The sequence below is a fragment of the Rhinoraja longicauda genome, chromosome 9 (assembly GCF_053455715.1).
Source record: "Rhinoraja longicauda isolate Sanriku21f chromosome 9, sRhiLon1.1, whole genome shotgun sequence".
NCBI classification, from domain to species: domain Eukaryota; kingdom Metazoa; phylum Chordata; class Chondrichthyes; order Rajiformes; family Arhynchobatidae; genus Rhinoraja; species Rhinoraja longicauda.
Genome location: NC_135961.1, coordinates 41,183,028 through 41,200,483, shown reverse-complemented (window position 1 = coordinate 41,200,483; position 17,456 = coordinate 41,183,028). Strand labels below are relative to the sequence as shown.

Sequence of the window (17,456 nt, the reverse complement as noted above, 5' to 3'; positions counted from 1 at the left end):
TGTGGAATCTACTGTGGTGGATGTTTATGTTAAATTTTATTTTATGTGGCTGTGTATCTTGTTGCTTTTTACTTAGTATGGCTGTGTGGTAACTCAAATTTCACTGTGCCTTAATTGGTACATGTGACAATAAATTGAATCTTGAACTTATACAAAAGAGGAGATTTGGCAAAAATGGTACGTTTCGTAAAACATAGTAAAGTATAGCACAGCAATGTCTGTGCCAAACATGATGCGAAGATAAACTAATCCCCTCTGCCTGCACATGATCCATATCACTCCATTTCCATGCGCCACCATCACAACCACCCCTAGTAATGTGTTTCTGGCTCCCACAACTCTGTAAAAAAAAACTTGCCCCGAACATGTTCTTCAAACTTTTCCCCTTTTCCTTCCCTTTGGAACAATCATCAGTTCACTGAGCTTTCAAAATTAAAATGTTATTATTATTTCACCACAGTACAATAACAAATTATATTTATCAACAGCAAAGTGGTGTAATTTAACAGCACTAATGCTTCAATGAGAATAGTCATCTCTCAGTTGATATACTACTGGTGGATACGACGTTAGTATTAGTAGACTGGAAATAAGCTGCTTCCCCTACTGAACGGTTCTCCCATTAGCTAGGGTGCAGTCCTGATCTTCCAGACTGGAAATTGCACGTTCTTCCTGTGACCGTGTGGATTTCCTCCGGGTGCCCCTGTTTCCTCGCACATCACAAAGACAGTGGGTTTGCAGGTAAATTGGCCTCTGTAAATTGCTTCTAGTATGCAGGGAGTGGATGAAAAAGTGGGATGACATAGAACCAGTATGAACAAGTGATGAATGGTCAGCGTGGACTTGGTGGGTCGAAGGGCCTGTATTTCTAAACTAAACTAAACACATTATGGCCAAACTTGCTTGTTACATTTGTTTTCATCACCTTTTACTTCTGTTTTATCCTTTCCTATTTTTCATTTTTCTCTTTGTTTCCTCTTCCTTCATCTGCCTCACTGCTCAACTTCCTCCACCACTCTAATTTATACTCTCCCAGACAGCATCGGTAACTCCACCCTCCACCAGTGTTGTCCAACAAACAAGTCAACAATCATCTCCTTGGTCGTGCTAAAGGACTGTTTCTTCTCAGCTGTCATCATGCAACTGAACCGTCCTCTCACCAACTTGAAAGCTGTGCTGATCTCCCATCTACTTCATTGGAGACCTTCGAACTATCTTTAGTTGGACTTTATCTTGCATTAAACATTATACCCTTTATCCTGTATCCATATACTGTGGATGGTTTGATTGTAATTCATGCATAGTCTTTTTGCTGACTGTACCTCAGTAGACCTGACAATAATAAACTAAACTAAAGCAAGATTGACACAAAATGCTGAGTAACTCAGCGGGCCAGGCAGTACCTCTGGAGAGAAGGAATAGGTGATGTTTTGGGTCGAGACCCTTCTTCAGAGATAGTCAGGGGAAAGAGAAATGAGAGATAAAGCAAGATTGTTGTTCTGGCACCGTTCAACCAGATTATCAATCACCCCCCTGTACTCTGATTCATTGTTATCTGTTATTCGTCCAACAACAGTGGTATCACAGTGAATTTAAAGATGGTGCTGGTGCTGTTTCTGGCTGCACAATTATGGGTAAAGGGAGTAAAGGGATGGAGCACACAGTCCTGATGTGCTCCTGTGCTGATAGTTATCGAGGAGGATACATTGTTGCTAATTTGTACCAATTGTTGATGAGGAAGTTGAGAATTTAATTGCCAAGAGACAGGCAGAGACTCAGTTCCCTGAGCTTGATAACAGGTTTGGACGGGATGATGTTGCTGAACATCAAGGTGCAATCGATAAACAACAGCCTGCCGTACGTGTGCGAAGTGGTCCAGTGCAGAGTGGAGAGCCAGCAAGATCGCATCTGCTGCTGCTCTATTGTGGTGGTAGGCGCCCCTAATTGTAGTCAGTCCAGGTTTGTGCTAAGGCAAGAGTTGATATGAATCATAACCAAACTCCTCAAAGCACTTACGCAGACTTTAGTGCCACCAGTCTGTAGTGATTGAGGCACATCACCTTACTCTTCTTGGGCACCAGTATTGTGAATACCCATAACATCCCCTTAAATTAATAGTAATTCAATAGAAAACTAATCTTTTTTTTTTTAAGTGTGTTGAGATCAAGGACAGGAAAAAACAAAAATCAGATCGTCTAAACTCTCTGTATAACATTGTATATATTTGAATTGAATATATGCGGTTCAATACAAGTCAATTTAAAGCCATTTCTAGTTCTTGGATTCTCACTGTAATATTAGCTGGGTTTTTTTAGGCTGGTCTGATCCTTTTCTCCTGAAAAGAACCTTTGTAGAAAAATCTGAAATGCAGTCCTGAATCAAGGCATAAATGTATACTCACGTGCTGTTGCTGTTCTTGCAGCTTAGCATGATTGACATCGTGGGCCACAAGAACATAAGAAAGAGAATCAGAATAACTCATCAAGCCTATTCTGCCATTCAATCAGGTCACCACTGAGCAAGTTTGACGGATTTATTGCCCATGTCTGACACTAAATCCAACTGGAGACATGAATCCAAAAATTCACCGCCACCCGGCCACTTCCAGTCCGGGCTACTGACCCTAAGTTTAAGGGATATGCCAAATGCGGCAAATAGGATCTTAGATGAGGCATCATGATTGGCATGGATGAGTTGGGCTGAAGGACTTGTTTCCATCCCCTATGACCTGCCTCAAGTTAACCTTGTGCAAAAAGCAAAGTGCAGAGAGAACTCAGCAGATCAGCCAGATCTGCCTGAAGAAAGGTCCTGACCCAAAACATTACCTGTCCATTTCCTTCAGAGTTCCTCCAGTAGTTGGAGTACTTTTTAATTAACTATTTTTAAAAATTGCAACCTCTGGAGTGGTCTTGGCTTTATTATACTTTACTGGCCTCTTTAATTGCTTACCAAGCACCAATAGTAATCGTCTCCTCAGGCTGAAGATAAAAATTCCATGTATGGTTCAACCCTTGGTCTTGTGGACTTTTCAAATCAATGAAGTACGGTACCCGCACTGAGGGAGAGAAAGATGAACATTTTCGAATATTTAAATATTAAGGTTTCATTTATTTTTATCACATGTACTGAGATACAGTGAAAAGCTTTGTTTTACATGCTATTCAAACAGATCAGATAATACAGTACATAAATACAATCAGTTCAAACTCAAGTACAATAGGTAGAGCAAAGGAGAAGATGCAGAGTATAGAATATAATTCTCAACATTGTAGCGCATCAGTTCCATTGACAAAGTCCAATGTCTGCCATCGGGTATAAGTGAATGAGACACCTAGCTTATGGAAGGACAGTTCAGAAGCTTAATAACAAGCTTCTTTACCTTCTGCCGGGCGGGAGAAGAGAGAAGATGGAATGACTGGGGTGGGGCGCTTGATTATTTTGGCTGCTTTTCCCCAACGCAGTGTGAAGTAAATGGAGGCAATGGTGGGAAGTCTGGATTGTGTGATTGACTGGGCTACATCTACAATATTAAAACCATTTTCCACTAAAAATATTAGACACAAGGAACCAATAGTATTTGTGTGATCAAAACAATATTTTCTTCACAGATCAAGGTAGTATGGTGGTAAACTTAGTGTGCTGGTATTCAGAGGTCAGGTGTTTTGATCTGGAAATGGAAATTTAACTCTCGCTAGATCAGCTCCGGAAATGGAGGTTGAATAATTAAATACATTTAGATATCAGCAATAGTGCAAACCAAAGTATCATTCTATGTGCGAATCAGTAGAAAGTCACTGCTTAATTTGAGGGTGGAAAAGACTAAACATTCTTTAAAAAGGCCTAAATTGTATGTGGATGCTAAAAAATTTCATCTACAGGTAGTTCTGCAGAATGCAACAGTTGCGTTCCTAAAAGACTACACATTATATAAAAGCACCTTCTAAAAACAAGTGCATCATTGGGGGAAAGGTTAGGATCTAGAGTGTATCAGACTCACTTTAACAAAGTTAAATAACCCCAACAGGATTTTCAAAAATAAATATCTTTTCAATAACAATATTGAAATAGCAACTCTACTGCGGCATTGCAGAATTTCTGCCTTACAGCGCCAGAGACTTGGGTTCGATCCTGACTCTACAGAGTTTATACGTTCTCCCTGTGACCACGTGGGTTTTCTCCGGGTGCTCCGGTTTCCTCCAATACTACAAGGACGTGCAGGTTTGTTGGTTAATCGGCATCTAGAAATTGTAAATTGTTCCGAGTGTGTAGAATAGTACTAGGGGACTTGGTGGACCGAAGGGCCTGTTTCCACACTGTATGTCTAAAGTCAATAAGTTTATTTTTATTACTGCAAGCTAAAAGACTAAAGGCTACATTGTTTAACAAAGTATAATTGCACGTATCAATAGCAGCGATTGATTGTTACTTACTATGACCTCCTGTGGTTAAAATGTTCTTAAGAAACAATGGTGCCTGATTACTGCAGGGAGGCTACATGTAACAAGTGTTTTTTCCTATGAGTTTTTTTTCTGAAGACAACTTTTTTTCTGGTTGTCAATTTCCAAAGTAACTTTTAAATGAATTTCTAATTCCTAATCAAAAACACTTTATAACTAATTTGTCTTGCATAATGCAAATATTGTTTGCAAATATGTTACTCGCATTGTATCCATTTTGTGTTATGGAAACACATGTTACAGTTGTACCTATATTTTAATGACAAATATATATTGTCAATCTCTTCCAGCCTGCATTAGACATTCTGATTCAAAGCTAAAACAAAGACTACAAATGACAGGGGGGGGGGGGGGGGGGTGGAATGAGATAGGATGTTGCATTAATGGACATATCTAACATACTGAAAAAACTGAATTTTAACCAGCAACACATTTTATTTTGAGTCTACCAACGCATTTCATTAGTTCTGGAACAGAGTGAGAATGCAACAACTGAAAATGCAAGGACAGATGGGAAAACATAAGAAGAATGAATGTTAAAACATCTATCTATCTATCTATCTATCTATCTATCTATCTATCTATCTATCTATCTATCTATCTATCTATCTATCAGTATAATACTAAAACTCAGATCTTGTGTATATTTTTGAGAATGACCTGAACCGTACGTAACATCGATTGCGGAAAAAAGGCGGACCGTAGCGCGACGATTTTCGCACCGCCTCAATCGCCAATCTCGCGCTCGCTCGGCCGTGATATTTTCATTTAATTTGGTCGCGTGTTTTTTAAGTTACAGAGGTTTTAAAGCGCTGCCCCCCCCCCCTTTTTCAGGGGGGGCGCTGCGGTGCAGATTTAGTTTTCAGCTTGTGGCTTGTGACGGCTACATTTGTTTCGAAAAGTTTCCAGAAAAGGATTTAGTTTTCAGCTTGTGACGGCTACATTGTTTCGAAAAGTTTCCAAGTAGTCTTTTTTGTTATTGCAAGTCAAGTCAAGTCAAGTCAAGTCAGTTTTATTTGTATAGCACATTTAAAAACAACCCACGTTGACCAAAGTGCTGCACATCTGATTAGGAAGAAGAAAAAAAAGACAGTTATAGTGGTCACTTGACAGACACAGATCAGGAGGACGGGCCCAACGGGCACACTTGGAGAGTAAGAGTGGGGCTGGGGGAGGAGAGAATGGGGGGTGTGGGGTCGGGCCCAACGGGCCCGCTTTGAACGGGCACACTTGTTCTAGTATATAATACTAAAACTCAGATCTTGTGAATATATATATATATTTTTTTTGGGTTTGACCTGAATATATCGTATATTTATACGTAACAGCGATTGCAGCAAAACGGCGCACCGTAGCACGACGGTTTTCGCACCGCCTCAATCGCCAATCTCGCGCTCGCTCGGCCGTGATATTTTCATTTAATTTGGTCGCGTGTTTTTTAAGTTACAGAGGTTTTAAAGCGCTGCCCCCCCCCCCCCCCCTTTTTCAGGGGGGCGCTGCGGTGCAGATTTAGTTTTCAGCTTGTGGCTTGTGACGGCTACATTTGTTTCGAAAAGTTTCCAGAAAAGGATTTATTTTTCAGCTTGTGACGGCTACATTGTTTCGAAAAGCTTCCAGAAAAGCACTGATTGTTTTGTTATTGCAAGTCAAGTCAAGTCAAGTCAAGTCAATTATATTTGTATAGCACATTTAAAAACAACCCATGTATAGCACATTTAAAAACAACCCATGTTGACCAAAGTGCTGCACATCTGATTAGGAAAAAAAAAAAAAAAGAAGGTTATAGTGGTCACTTGACATACACAGATGACGGCTACATTTGTTTCGAAAAGTTTCCAGAAAAGGATTTAGTTTTCAGCTTGTGACGGCTACATTGTTTCGAAAAGTTTCCAAGTAGTCTTTTTTGTTATTGCAAGTCAAGTCAAGTCAAGTCAAGTCAGTTTTATTTGTATAGCACATTTAAAAACAACCCACGTTGACCAAAGTGCTGTACATCTGATTAGGAAGAAAAAAAAAAAGACAGTTATAGTGGTCACTTGACAGACACAGATCAGGAGGACGGGCCCAACGGGCACACTTGGAGAGTAAGAGTGGGGCTGGGGGAGGAGAGAATGGGGGGTGTGGGGACGGGCCCAACGGGCCCGCTTTGAACGGGCACACTTGTTCTAGTCTATATACTACTAAAACTCAGATCTTGTAGCGTTGTATATATATTCCACTGATGTCGGCTGAATACGGCAAAACGGTGAACCGTAGCGCCACGATTTTTGTACCGCCTTAATCACCACGCGGGCCAATGCTGGAAAATGATTTTTTTATTTAATTCTGTCGCATATTTTTTAAGTTACACAGGTTTTAATGCAATGCCCCCCCCCTTATTGAGGTTTCGATAGAGGGCGCTGCGGTGAGGCAGTGCTCAGTACGCATGCGCGGAATCTCCTCACTCTGTGCTCAGCACGCATGCGCGGAATCTCCTCACTCGCAACAAAAAAATGGACGCCGTTAGCGGCGCCAGCCCGCGATCACCGGCTCACCTCTCCTCTCCCCCCCTGCTTCTCTCCTCTCTCCCACACCCGGGAGAACATCTCCCCGCTATCCCCCCCCCCCCCGGGTCCATCCTCAACACCTCCCTCCCTCCACCACTACCTCACCGCCCAAGGGGAGGGTGTGGGGAGAGTAAGAGTGGGGCTGGGGGAGGAGAAAATGGGAGGTGTGGGGACGGGCCCAAAGGGCCCGCTTTGAACGGGCACACTTGTTCTAGTCTAATCTTACTAAAACTCTGACTTGTATGTATATCTGTAACAGTGATTTCGGCTGATTTCTGCAAAACGGTGAGGCGTAGCGCCACAATGTTTGCACCGCCTTAATCACACCGCTGGACGCTTGCCGAAAATGATATTGTTATTTAATTCGGTCGTATATTTTTTAAGTTACAGAGGTTTAAAAGTCTTTTTTTAAATCTCTCATTTTTTCGGCTGATTTTCGGCGAAAACGGTGAACCGTAGCGCCACGATGTTTGCACCGCCTTAATCACCACGCTGAACGCTGCTGGAAAATGATATTGTTATTTGATTCGGTCGTATATTTTTTAAGTTACAGAGGTTTTAGTTTTTTTTTAAAAATTCCAGCCGTCTTTTCCATGGCCTTCAGCGTGTGACGTCAAAATGCCCATGCACCCCCCTCCTACTGATTTATTGAAGGCTTTCAGCGTGGCGCTGCTGTGCGTCTGTGCCCCTCTCTCCCCTTGCTTCTCTCCTCTCTCCCACACCCGGGAGATCCTCTCCCCGCTATCCCCCCCCCCCCCCCGGATCTTTCACTGATGCTCTCTCCCCCCCCCCCCGGACCTTTCACTAATGCGCTCCCCCCTCCCCCCCCGACCTTTCACTGATGCGCTCCCCCCCCCCGCTATCCCCCCCCCCGGGCCTTTGAATGATGCGATCTCCTGCACCCCCCCCCCCCCCCCCCGGACTTTTCACTGATCCGATCCCCCGCAACCCCCCCCCCCCCCCCACCGAGCCTTTAACTGATGCTAAGAGTGTGTCTGGGGGAGAGAAGATGGGGGGGGGGGGGGTCTGAGAATGGGGAATGGGACAACAGGGGTAGTGCGGAGGGGAATTGGTGGTGGGGGAAAGAGGGGTACTGGGAAAAGGGGAGGTCCATATCCCTCCCCTCTCCCCCATCCCTCCCTCCTCCCCTCCCCCTCCCCCCTCACTCTCTCCCCCCTCCACAAATACCGCCCCATCTCTCATCACCCTCCCCCCCTCCATCCTCAACACCTCCCTCCCTCCACCACTCCCTCCCCGCCCAAGGGGAGGGTGTGGGGAGAGTAAGAGTGGGGCTGGGGGAGGAGAAAATGGGGGGTGTGGGGACGGGCCCAACGGGCCCGCTTTGAACGGGCACACTTGTTCTAGTATATACTATTAAAACTCAGATCTTGTGTATATTTTTGGGAATGACCTGAACAGTACGTAACATCAATTGCGGAAAAAAGGCTGACAGTAGCGCGACGATTTTCGCACCGCCTCAATCGCCAATCTCGCGCTCGCTCGGCCGTGATATTTTCATTTACTTTGGTCGCGTGATTTTTAAGTTACAGAGGTTTTAAAGCGCTGCCCCCCCCCCCCTTTTCAGGGGGGCGCTGCAGTGCAGATTTGGTCTTCAGCTTGTGACAGCTACATTGTTTCGAACATTGTTTCGAAAGTTTCCAGGATTGTTTTAAAGTGCTGTTTTTTGTTATTGCAAGTCAAGTCAAGTCAAGTCAATTATATTTGTATAGCACATTTAAAAACAACCCACGTTGACCAAAGTGCTGCACATCTGATTAGGAAATATAGTGGTCACTTGACATACACAGATCAGGAGGACGGGCCCAACGGGTAAGAGTGGGGCTGGGGGAGGAGAGAATGGGGGGTGTGGGGACGGGCCCAACGGGCCCGCTTTGAACGGGCACACTTGTTCTAGTCTATATACTATCTATTTTTGGGAATGACCTGAACCGTACGTAACATCGATTGCGGAAAAAAGGGAAACCGTAGCGCGACGGTTTTCGCACCGCCTCAATCGCCAATCTCGCGCTAGCTCGGCCGTGATATTTTCATTTACTTTGGTCGCGTATTTTTTAAGTTACAGGGGTTTTAAAGCGCTGCCCCCCCCCCCCCTTTTTCAGGGGGGCGCTGCGGTGCAGATTTAGTCTTCAGCTTGTGACGGCTACATTGTTTCGAACATTGTTTCGAAAAGTTTAAAGTACTGTTTTTTGTTATTGCAAGTCAAGTCAAGTCAAGTCAAGTCAAGTCAAGTCAATTATATTTGTATAGCACATTTAAAAACAACCCACGTTGACCAAAGTGCTGCACATCTGATTAGGAAAAAAAAAAGAAGGAAGTTATAGTGGTCACTTGACATACACAGATCAGGAGGACGGGCCCAACGGGTAAGAGTGGGGCTGGGGGAGGAGAGAATGGGGGGTGTGGGGACGGGCCCAACGGGCCCGCTTTGAACGGGCACACTTGTTCTAGTATACTACTAAAACTCAGATCTTGTGTTATGTATGTATATATTTTTGGGAATGACCTGAACCGTACGTAACATCGATTGCGGAAAAAAGGGAAACCGTAGCGCGACGGTTTTCGCACCGTCTCAATCGCCAATCTCGCGCTCGCTCGGCCGTGATATTTTCATTTACTTTGGTCGCGTATTTTTTAAGTTACAGAGGTTTTAAAGCGCTGCCCCCCCCCCCCCCTTTTCAGGGGGGCGCTGCACAGATTTAGTCGTCAGCTTGTGACGGCTACATTGTTTCGAACATTGTTTCGAAAAGTTTCCAGGATTGTTTTAAAGTACTGTTTTTTGTTATTGCAAGTCAAGTCAAGTCAAGTCAATTATATTTGTATAGCACATTTAAAAACAACCCACGTTGACCAAAGTGCTGCACATCCGATTAGGAAAAAAAAAGAAGGAAGTTATAGTGGTCACTTGACATACACAGATCAGGAGGACGGGCCCAACGGGTAAGAGTGGGGCTGGGGGAGGAGAGAATGGGGGGTGTGGGGACGGGCCCAACGGGCCCGCTTTGAACGGGCACACTTGTTCTAGTATCTATCTATCTATCTATCTATATACTACTAAAACTCAGATCTTGTGTTATATATATATATAACACTGATGTCGGCTGAATACGGCAATTCCGGCAAAACGGTGAACCGTAGCGCCACGATTTTTGTACCGCGTTATCAGCATGCGGTTCGCTGCTGGAAAATGATATTTTTATTTAATTCGGACGCATATTTTTTAAGTTACAGAGGTTTAAAAGTGCTGCCCCCCCTGATTTATCGAAGTTTTGACAGAAGGGGGGCGCTGCGGTGCGGATTGTGATGTCACAATGCCCTGTGAGATGGACTCGAGCTGACCCCCCTTCCCCCCCCCCCAGCGGTATTCAGCGTGTGACGTCACAATGCCCCTGTGCTACATTGTTGCGAAGAGCTGTCAAGTCAAGTCCATTTTATTTGTATAGCACATTTAAAACAACCCACGTTGACCAAAGTGCTGTACATCTGATTAGGTACTAAGGAAAAAATGAAACATACAGTGGCACGCAAACAGTTCACAGCGCCTCCTCAATGAGCCTCAAACGCTAGGGAGTAGAAATAGGTTTTGAGCCTGGACTTAAAGGAGTCGATGGAGGGGGCAGTTCTGATGGGGAGAGGATGCTCTTTCCACCCTCCCCCTCTCTCCCTCCCCCCTCCCCCCTTTCCCCCCCCTCCCCTTTCCGCCCTCCCCTTCCACCCTCCCCTCCCCTCCCCCCTCCCTCCCCCTTCCCTCCCCCCACTCCCCTTCCCCCTTCCCCCTCCCCTCCTCCCTCCACACCTCCCTCCTCCCCCCCTCCCCCTTCCCTCCCTCCCCTTCTCCCGGTTACAATGTAAACCCTACGAGGACGGGCACAATGGGGAAAGAGGGGTACTGGGAAAAGGGGAGGTCCCCCTCCCTCCGCCCTTCCCCTCCCCCCTCCCTCCCCCTCCCCCTCTCTCCTCCCCCTCCCCCTCTCTCCCTCCCCCCTTCCCCCCCTCCCCTTCCCCCCCTCCCCTCCCCTACCCCCTCCCTCCCCCTCCCTCCTCCCTCCACACCTCTCTCTCTCCCCCTTCCCTCCCTCCCCTCCTCCCGGTTACAATGGAAACCCTACGAGGACGGGCCCAACGGGCACACTTGAGATGGTGCTACAGTGAGAAGCACTATGTGACCGCGAATGTTTCAAAACAAGCACTTAAAAAGCACTTATCTCTTTTTAAAGTATATTTTTTTATTGCAAGTCACTTAACATACACAGATCAGCATTGGGCCCATATGCTCGTGGGCCACCGGGGCAAGTGTTTCGAAAAAAGCACTGAGAGTGTGTATGGGGAGAGAGAGAATGGGGGGGGGGGTCTGTGAATGGGGACTGGGGACAACAGGGGTCGTTGCGGAGGGGGCTTGGTGGTGGGGGAAAGAGGGGTACTGGAAAAGGGGAGGTCCCACTTCCCCCATCAACCCCTTCCTCCCCCCTCCTTCCCACCTCCATCCCCACTCCCTCCCCCCCTCCCTCCCCCTCAATCCCAACCTCCATCACCACTCAGCCCCTAACTCCCTCCCTCCCTCCTTCCCTCCATCCCACCCTCCCCCACTCCCTCCCCCCTCCCTCCACCATTCCATCCCTCTCCCCCTCCCCCCTCCTTCCACCATCCCTCCACCCCTCCCGGTTACATGGAAACCCTACAGGGACGGGCCCAACGGGGAAAGAGGGTACTGGGAAAAGGGGAGATCCCCCTCCCTCCCCCCTTCCCCCTCCCTCCCCCCTCCCCCCTACCCCCCCTCCCTCTCCCCCTCCCTCCCCCTACCCCTTCACTCCCCCTTCCCCCCTCCCCTCCCTCCCCCTCCTCCCTCCCTCCCCCTTCCCTCCCTCCCCTCCTCCCGGTTACAATGGAAACCCTACGAGGACGGGCCCAACGGGGAAAGAGGGGTACTGGGTAAAGGGGAGGTCCCCTCCTCCCCCTTACCCTCCCCCTCCCTCCCCTACCCACTCCCTCCCTCCCCTCTCCCTCCCCCTACCCCCTCCCCTCCCCCCTCCTTCCCCATCTCCCTCCACACCTCCCTCCTCCCTCCACACCTCCCTCCTCCCTCCCTCACCCTTCCCTCCCTCCCGTCCTCCCGGTTACAATGGAAACCCTACGAGGACAGGCCCAACGGGAAAGAGGGGAACTGGGAAAAGGGGAGGTCCCCCTCCTTCCCCCCCTTCCCCCCTCCCCTCCCCTCCCAAACAGTTCACAGTACCTCCTCAATTAGCCTCAAAAGCTAGGGAGTAGAAATAGGTTTTGAGCCTGGACTTAAAGGAGTCGATGGAGGAGGCAGTCCTGATGGGGAGAGGGATGCTCTTTCAACCCTCCCCCTCTCTCCCTCCCCCCTCCCCCCCCTCCCCCCTTTCCGCCCTCCCCTTCCCCCCCTCCCTCCCCTCCTCCCTCCTCCCTCCTCCCTCCCTCCCCTCCTCCCGGTTACAATGGAAACCCAACAAGGACGGGCACAACGGGGAAAGAGGGGTACTGGGAAAAGGGGAGGTCCTCCTCCCTCCCCCCCTTCCCTCTCCCCTTCCCCCCTCCCCCTTCCCCTCCCCTCCCACCCCTTCCCCCTCCCCTCCCCCCCTCCATCCCCCTCCCCCCTCCCTCCCCGCCTCCCAGTTACAATGGAAACCTTACGGGGACGGGCCCAACGGGGAAAGAGGGGTACTGGGAAAAGGGGAGGTCCCCTCCCTCCCCCTTCCCCCCTCCCCCTCCCCTCCCCCTCCCCCCATCCACCCTCCCGCCACCCCTCACCCTCCCCTCCTCCCTCCACACCTCCCTCCTCCCTCCCTCCCCCTTCCCTCCCTCCCCTCCTCCCGGTTACAATGGAAACCTTACGAAGACTGGCCCAACGGGGAAAGAGGGGTACTGGGAAAAGTGGAGGTACCCCTCCCTCCCCCCTTCCCCCTCCCCCCCTCCCTCCCCTCTCCCTCCCTCCCCCTCCCCTACCCCACTCCCTCCCCTCTCCCTCCCCCCCTTCTCCCCTCCTCCTCCCTCCCCCTCCCCTGCCCTCCTCCCTCCCCTGCCCTCCTCCCTCCCCTGCCCTCCTCCCTCCCTCCCCCTTCCCTCCCCCGCACTCCCCCTCCCGGTTACAATGGAAACCCTACGAGGACGGGCCCAACGGGCACACTTGAGATGGGTGCTACAGTGAGAAGCACTATGTGACCGCGAATGTTTCAAAACAAGCACTTAAAAAGCACTTATCTCTTTTTAAAGTATTTTTTTTTATTGCAAGTTACTTAACATACACAGATCAGCATTGGGCCCATATGCTCGTGGGCCCACCGGGGCAAGTGTTTCGAAAAAAGCACTGAGAGTGTGTATGGGGAGAGAGAGAATGGGGGGGGGGGGGGGGGTGGGGGGGGGGGGGTCTGTGAATGGGGACTGGGACAACAGGGGTCGTTGCGGAGGGGGCTTGGTGGTGGGGGAAAGAGGGGTACTGGGAAAAGGGGAGGTCCCACTTCCCCCTCAACCCCTTCCTCCCCCCTCCTTCCCACCTCCATCCCCCCCTCCCTCCCCCCTCAATCCCAACCTCCATCACCACTCAGCCCCTAACTCCCCCCCTCCCTCCTTCCCTCCATCCCACCCTCCCCCACTCCCTCCCCCCTCCCTCCACCATTCCATCACTCTCCCCCTCCCCCCTCCTTCCACCATCCCTCCACCCTCCCGGTTACAATGGAAACCCTACAGGGACGGGCCCAACGGGGAAAGAGGGGTACTGGGAAAAGGGGAGATCCCCCTCCTCCCTCCCCCCTCACTCCCCCTTACCTCCCCCCTACCCCCCTCCCTCCCCTCTCCCTCCCTCCTCCCCCCTTCCCCCCTCCCCCCCCTCCCCTCCCCTCCCCTCCCCTCCTCCCTCCACACCTCCCTCCTCCCTCCCTCCCCCTCCCCTCCCTCCCTCCTCCCGGTTACAATGGAAACCCTACGAGCACGGGCCCAATGGGAAAGAGGGGTACTGGGAAAAGGGGAGGTCCCCCTCCCTCCCCCCTCCCTCCCCCCTCCCCCCTCCCTCCCCCCTCCCCCCTCCCTCCCCCCTCCCCCCTCCCTCCCCCCTCCCTCCCCCCTCCCTCCCCCCTCCCTCCCCCCTCCCTCCCTCCCCCCTCCCTCCCCCCTCCCTCCCCCCTCCCTCCCCCCTCCCCTTCCCCCTCCCCTTCCCCCCTCCCTCCCCTTCCCCCCTCCCTCCCCCTCCCCCCTACCCCTTCCCTCCCCTCTCCCTCCCTCCCTTCCCCCCTCCCCTCCCCCCCTCCCTCCCCCTCCCCTCCCCTCCCCCTCCACACCTCCCTACTCCCTCCCTCCCCCTTCCCTACCCCCACTCCCCTCCCGGTTACAATGGAAACCCTACGAGGACGGGGCCCAACGGGCACACTTGTTCTAGTATACTATTAAAACTCAGATCTTGAATATATATATATATATTCCACTGATGTCGGCTGAATACGGCAATTCCGGCAAAACGGTGAACCGTAGCGCCACGATTTTTGTACCGCCTTAATCAGCATGCGGTTCGCTGCTGGAAAATGATATTTTTATTTAATTCGGACGCATATTTTTTAAGTTACAGAGGTTTAAAAGTGCTGCCCCCCCTGATTTATCGAAGTTTTGACAGAAGGGGGGCGATGCGGTGCGGATTGTGATGTCACAATGCCCCTGTGAGATGGACTCGAGCTGACCCCCCTTCCCCCCCACCCCAGCGGTATTCAGCGTGTGACGTCACAATGCCCCTGTGCTACATTGTTGCGAAGAGCTGTCAAGTCAAGTCCATTTTATTTGTATAGCACATTTAAAAACAACCCACGTTGACCAAAGTGCTGTACATCTGATTAGGTACTAAGGAAAAAAATGAAACATACAGTGGCACGCAAACAGTTCACAGCGCCTCCTCAATGAGCCTCAAACGCTAGGGAGTAGAAATAGGTTTTGAGCCTGGACTTAAAGGAGTCGATGGAGGGGGCAGTTCTGATGGGGAGAGGGATGCTCTTTCCACCCTCCCCCTCTCTCCCTCCCCCCTCCCCCCTCCCCCCCCCTCCCCCCTTTCCGCCCTCCCCTTCCCCCCCTCCCTCCCCTCCTCCCTCCTCCCTCCCTCCCTCCCTCCCCTCCTCCCGGTTACAATGGAAACCCTACAAGGACGGGCACAACGGGGAAAGAGGGGTACTGGGAAAAGGGGAGGTCCTCCTCCCTCCCCCCCTTCCCTCTCCCCTTCCCCCCCTCCCCCTTCCCCCCTCCCCTCCCTCCCTCCCCCCTCCCTCCCCCCTACCCCCTCCCTCCCCTCTCCCTCCCCCCTCCCCTCCCCCCTCCCATCCCACAACGGGTAAAGAGGGGTACTGGGAAAACAGGTGGTCCCCCTCCCCCCTCCCTCCCGGTTACAATGGAAACCCTACGAGGACGGGCCCAACGGGCCCACTCGGTCTAGTATACTACTAAAACTCAGATCTTGTGTTATGTATGTATATATTTTTGGGAATGACCTGAACCGTACGTAACATCGATTGCGGAAAAAAGGGAAACCGTAGCGCGACGGTTTTCACACCGCCTCAATCGCCAATCTCGCGCTCGCTCGGCCGTGATATTTTCATTTACTTTGGTCGCGTATTTTTTAAGTTACAGAGGTTTTAAAGCGCTGCCCCCCCCTTTTCAGGGGGGCGCTGCGGTGCAGATTTAGTCTTCAGCTTGTGACGGCTACATTGTTTCGAACATTGTTTCGAAAAGTTTCCAGGATTGTTTTAAAGTACTGTTTTTTGTTATTGCAAGTCAAGTCAAGTCAAGTCAATTATATTTGTATAGCACATTTAAAAACAACCCACGTTGACCAAAGTGCTGCACATCTGATTAGGAAAAAAAAAAGAAGGAAGTTATAGTGGTCACTTGACATACACAGATCAGGAGGACGGGCCCAACGGGTAAGAGTGGGGCTGGGGGAGGAGAGAATGGGGGGTGTGGGGACGGGCCCAACGGGCCCGCTTTGAACGGGCACACGTGATTTCGCTGATTTCTGAAAAACGGTCAACCGTAGCGCCACGATTTTTGCACCGCCTTAATCACCACGCTGACAGCCGCTGGAAAATGATGTTTTCATTTAATTCGGTCGTGTATTTGTAAAGTTACAGAGATTTAAAAGTCAATACTTTTTTTTCTCCGTTTTTTCGGCTGATTTACTTTTTTTTCTCCGTTTCTTCGGCTGATTTCAGAAAAAACGGTGAACCGCAGCGCCACGATTTTTGCACCGCCTTCATCACCGCGCTGAACGCTGCTGGAAAATGATTTTTTTATTTGATTCGGTCGCGTATTTTTTAAGTTACAGAGGTTTTAGTAAAAATAAAAAAATAAAAGCCGTTTTTTTCAATTGCCTTCAGCGTGTGACGTCAAAAAACTCGCCCAACCCCCCTCCTACTGATTTATTGAAGACTTTCAGCGTGGCACCTCTCCTCTATCCCCTTGCTTCTCTCCTCTCTCCCAAAATGATGCTAAGAGTGTGTCTGGGGGAGAGAAAATGGGGGGGGACTGAGAATGGGGACTGGGGAGTGGGACTCCGCCCAAGGGGAGGGTGTGGGGAGAGTAAGAGTGGGGCTGGGGGAGGAGAAAATGGGGGGTGTGGGGACGGGCCCAACGGGCCCGCTTTGAACGGGCACACTTGTGCTAGTATACTACTAAAACTCTGATCTTGTATGTATATATATCACTGAGTGTCGGCTGAATTACGGCAATTGCGGCAAAACGGTGAACCGTAGCGCCACGATTGTTGTACCGCCTTAATCACCACGCGGTTCGCTGCTGGAAAAAAGATGTTTTTATTTAATTCGGTCGCATATTTTTTAAGTTACAGAGGTTTAAAAGTGCTGCCCCCCCCTCATTTATCGAAGTTTTGACAGAAGGGGGGCGCTGCGGTGCGGCTGTGCTCAGTACGCATGCGCGGAATCTCCTCACTCTGTACTCAGCACGCATGCGCGGCATCTCCTCACTTGCAACAAAAAAATGGACGCCGTTAGCGGCGCAAGCCCGCGATCACCGGCTCACCTCTCCTCTCTCCCACACCCGGGAGAACATCTCCCCGCTATCCTCCCCCCCCCCGGGCCTTTGAATGATGCGATCTCCCGCACCCCCCCCCCCCCCCCCCCGGACCTTTCACTGATCAGATCCCCCGCAAAAAAACCCCACCCACGGGCCTTTAACTGATGCTAAGAGAGTGTCTGGGGGAGAGAAAATTGGGGGGGGGGGTCTGAGAATGAGGAATGGGACAACAGGGGTAGTGCGGAGGGGACTTGGTGGTGGGGGAAAGAGGGGTACTGGGAAAAGGGGAGGTCCATATCCCTCCCCTCTCACCCATCCCTCCCTCCCCCCCTCTCTCCCCCCCCCCTCCCTCCCTCCACAAATACCACCACATCTCTCATCACCCTCCCCCCATCCCTCCCCCCTCCATCCTCAA

General features: G+C 50.3%; 1 protein-coding gene across 4 annotated transcripts in view; it reads right to left on the bottom strand.

The window, feature by feature from the left end:
* Positions 1–17,456, bottom strand: part of abhd12 (abhydrolase domain containing 12, lysophospholipase) — a 97,948-nt gene that overhangs the window by 51,548 nt on the left and 28,944 nt on the right. For all 4 annotated transcript variants that reach the window (XM_078405308.1, XM_078405306.1, XM_078405309.1 and 1 more), the window contains one exon: positions 2,950–3,055. In XM_078405308.1, the coding sequence (XP_078261434.1) occupies positions 2,950–3,055 (106 nt within the window). The remainder of the gene's footprint in view (positions 1–2,949; positions 3,056–17,456) is intronic.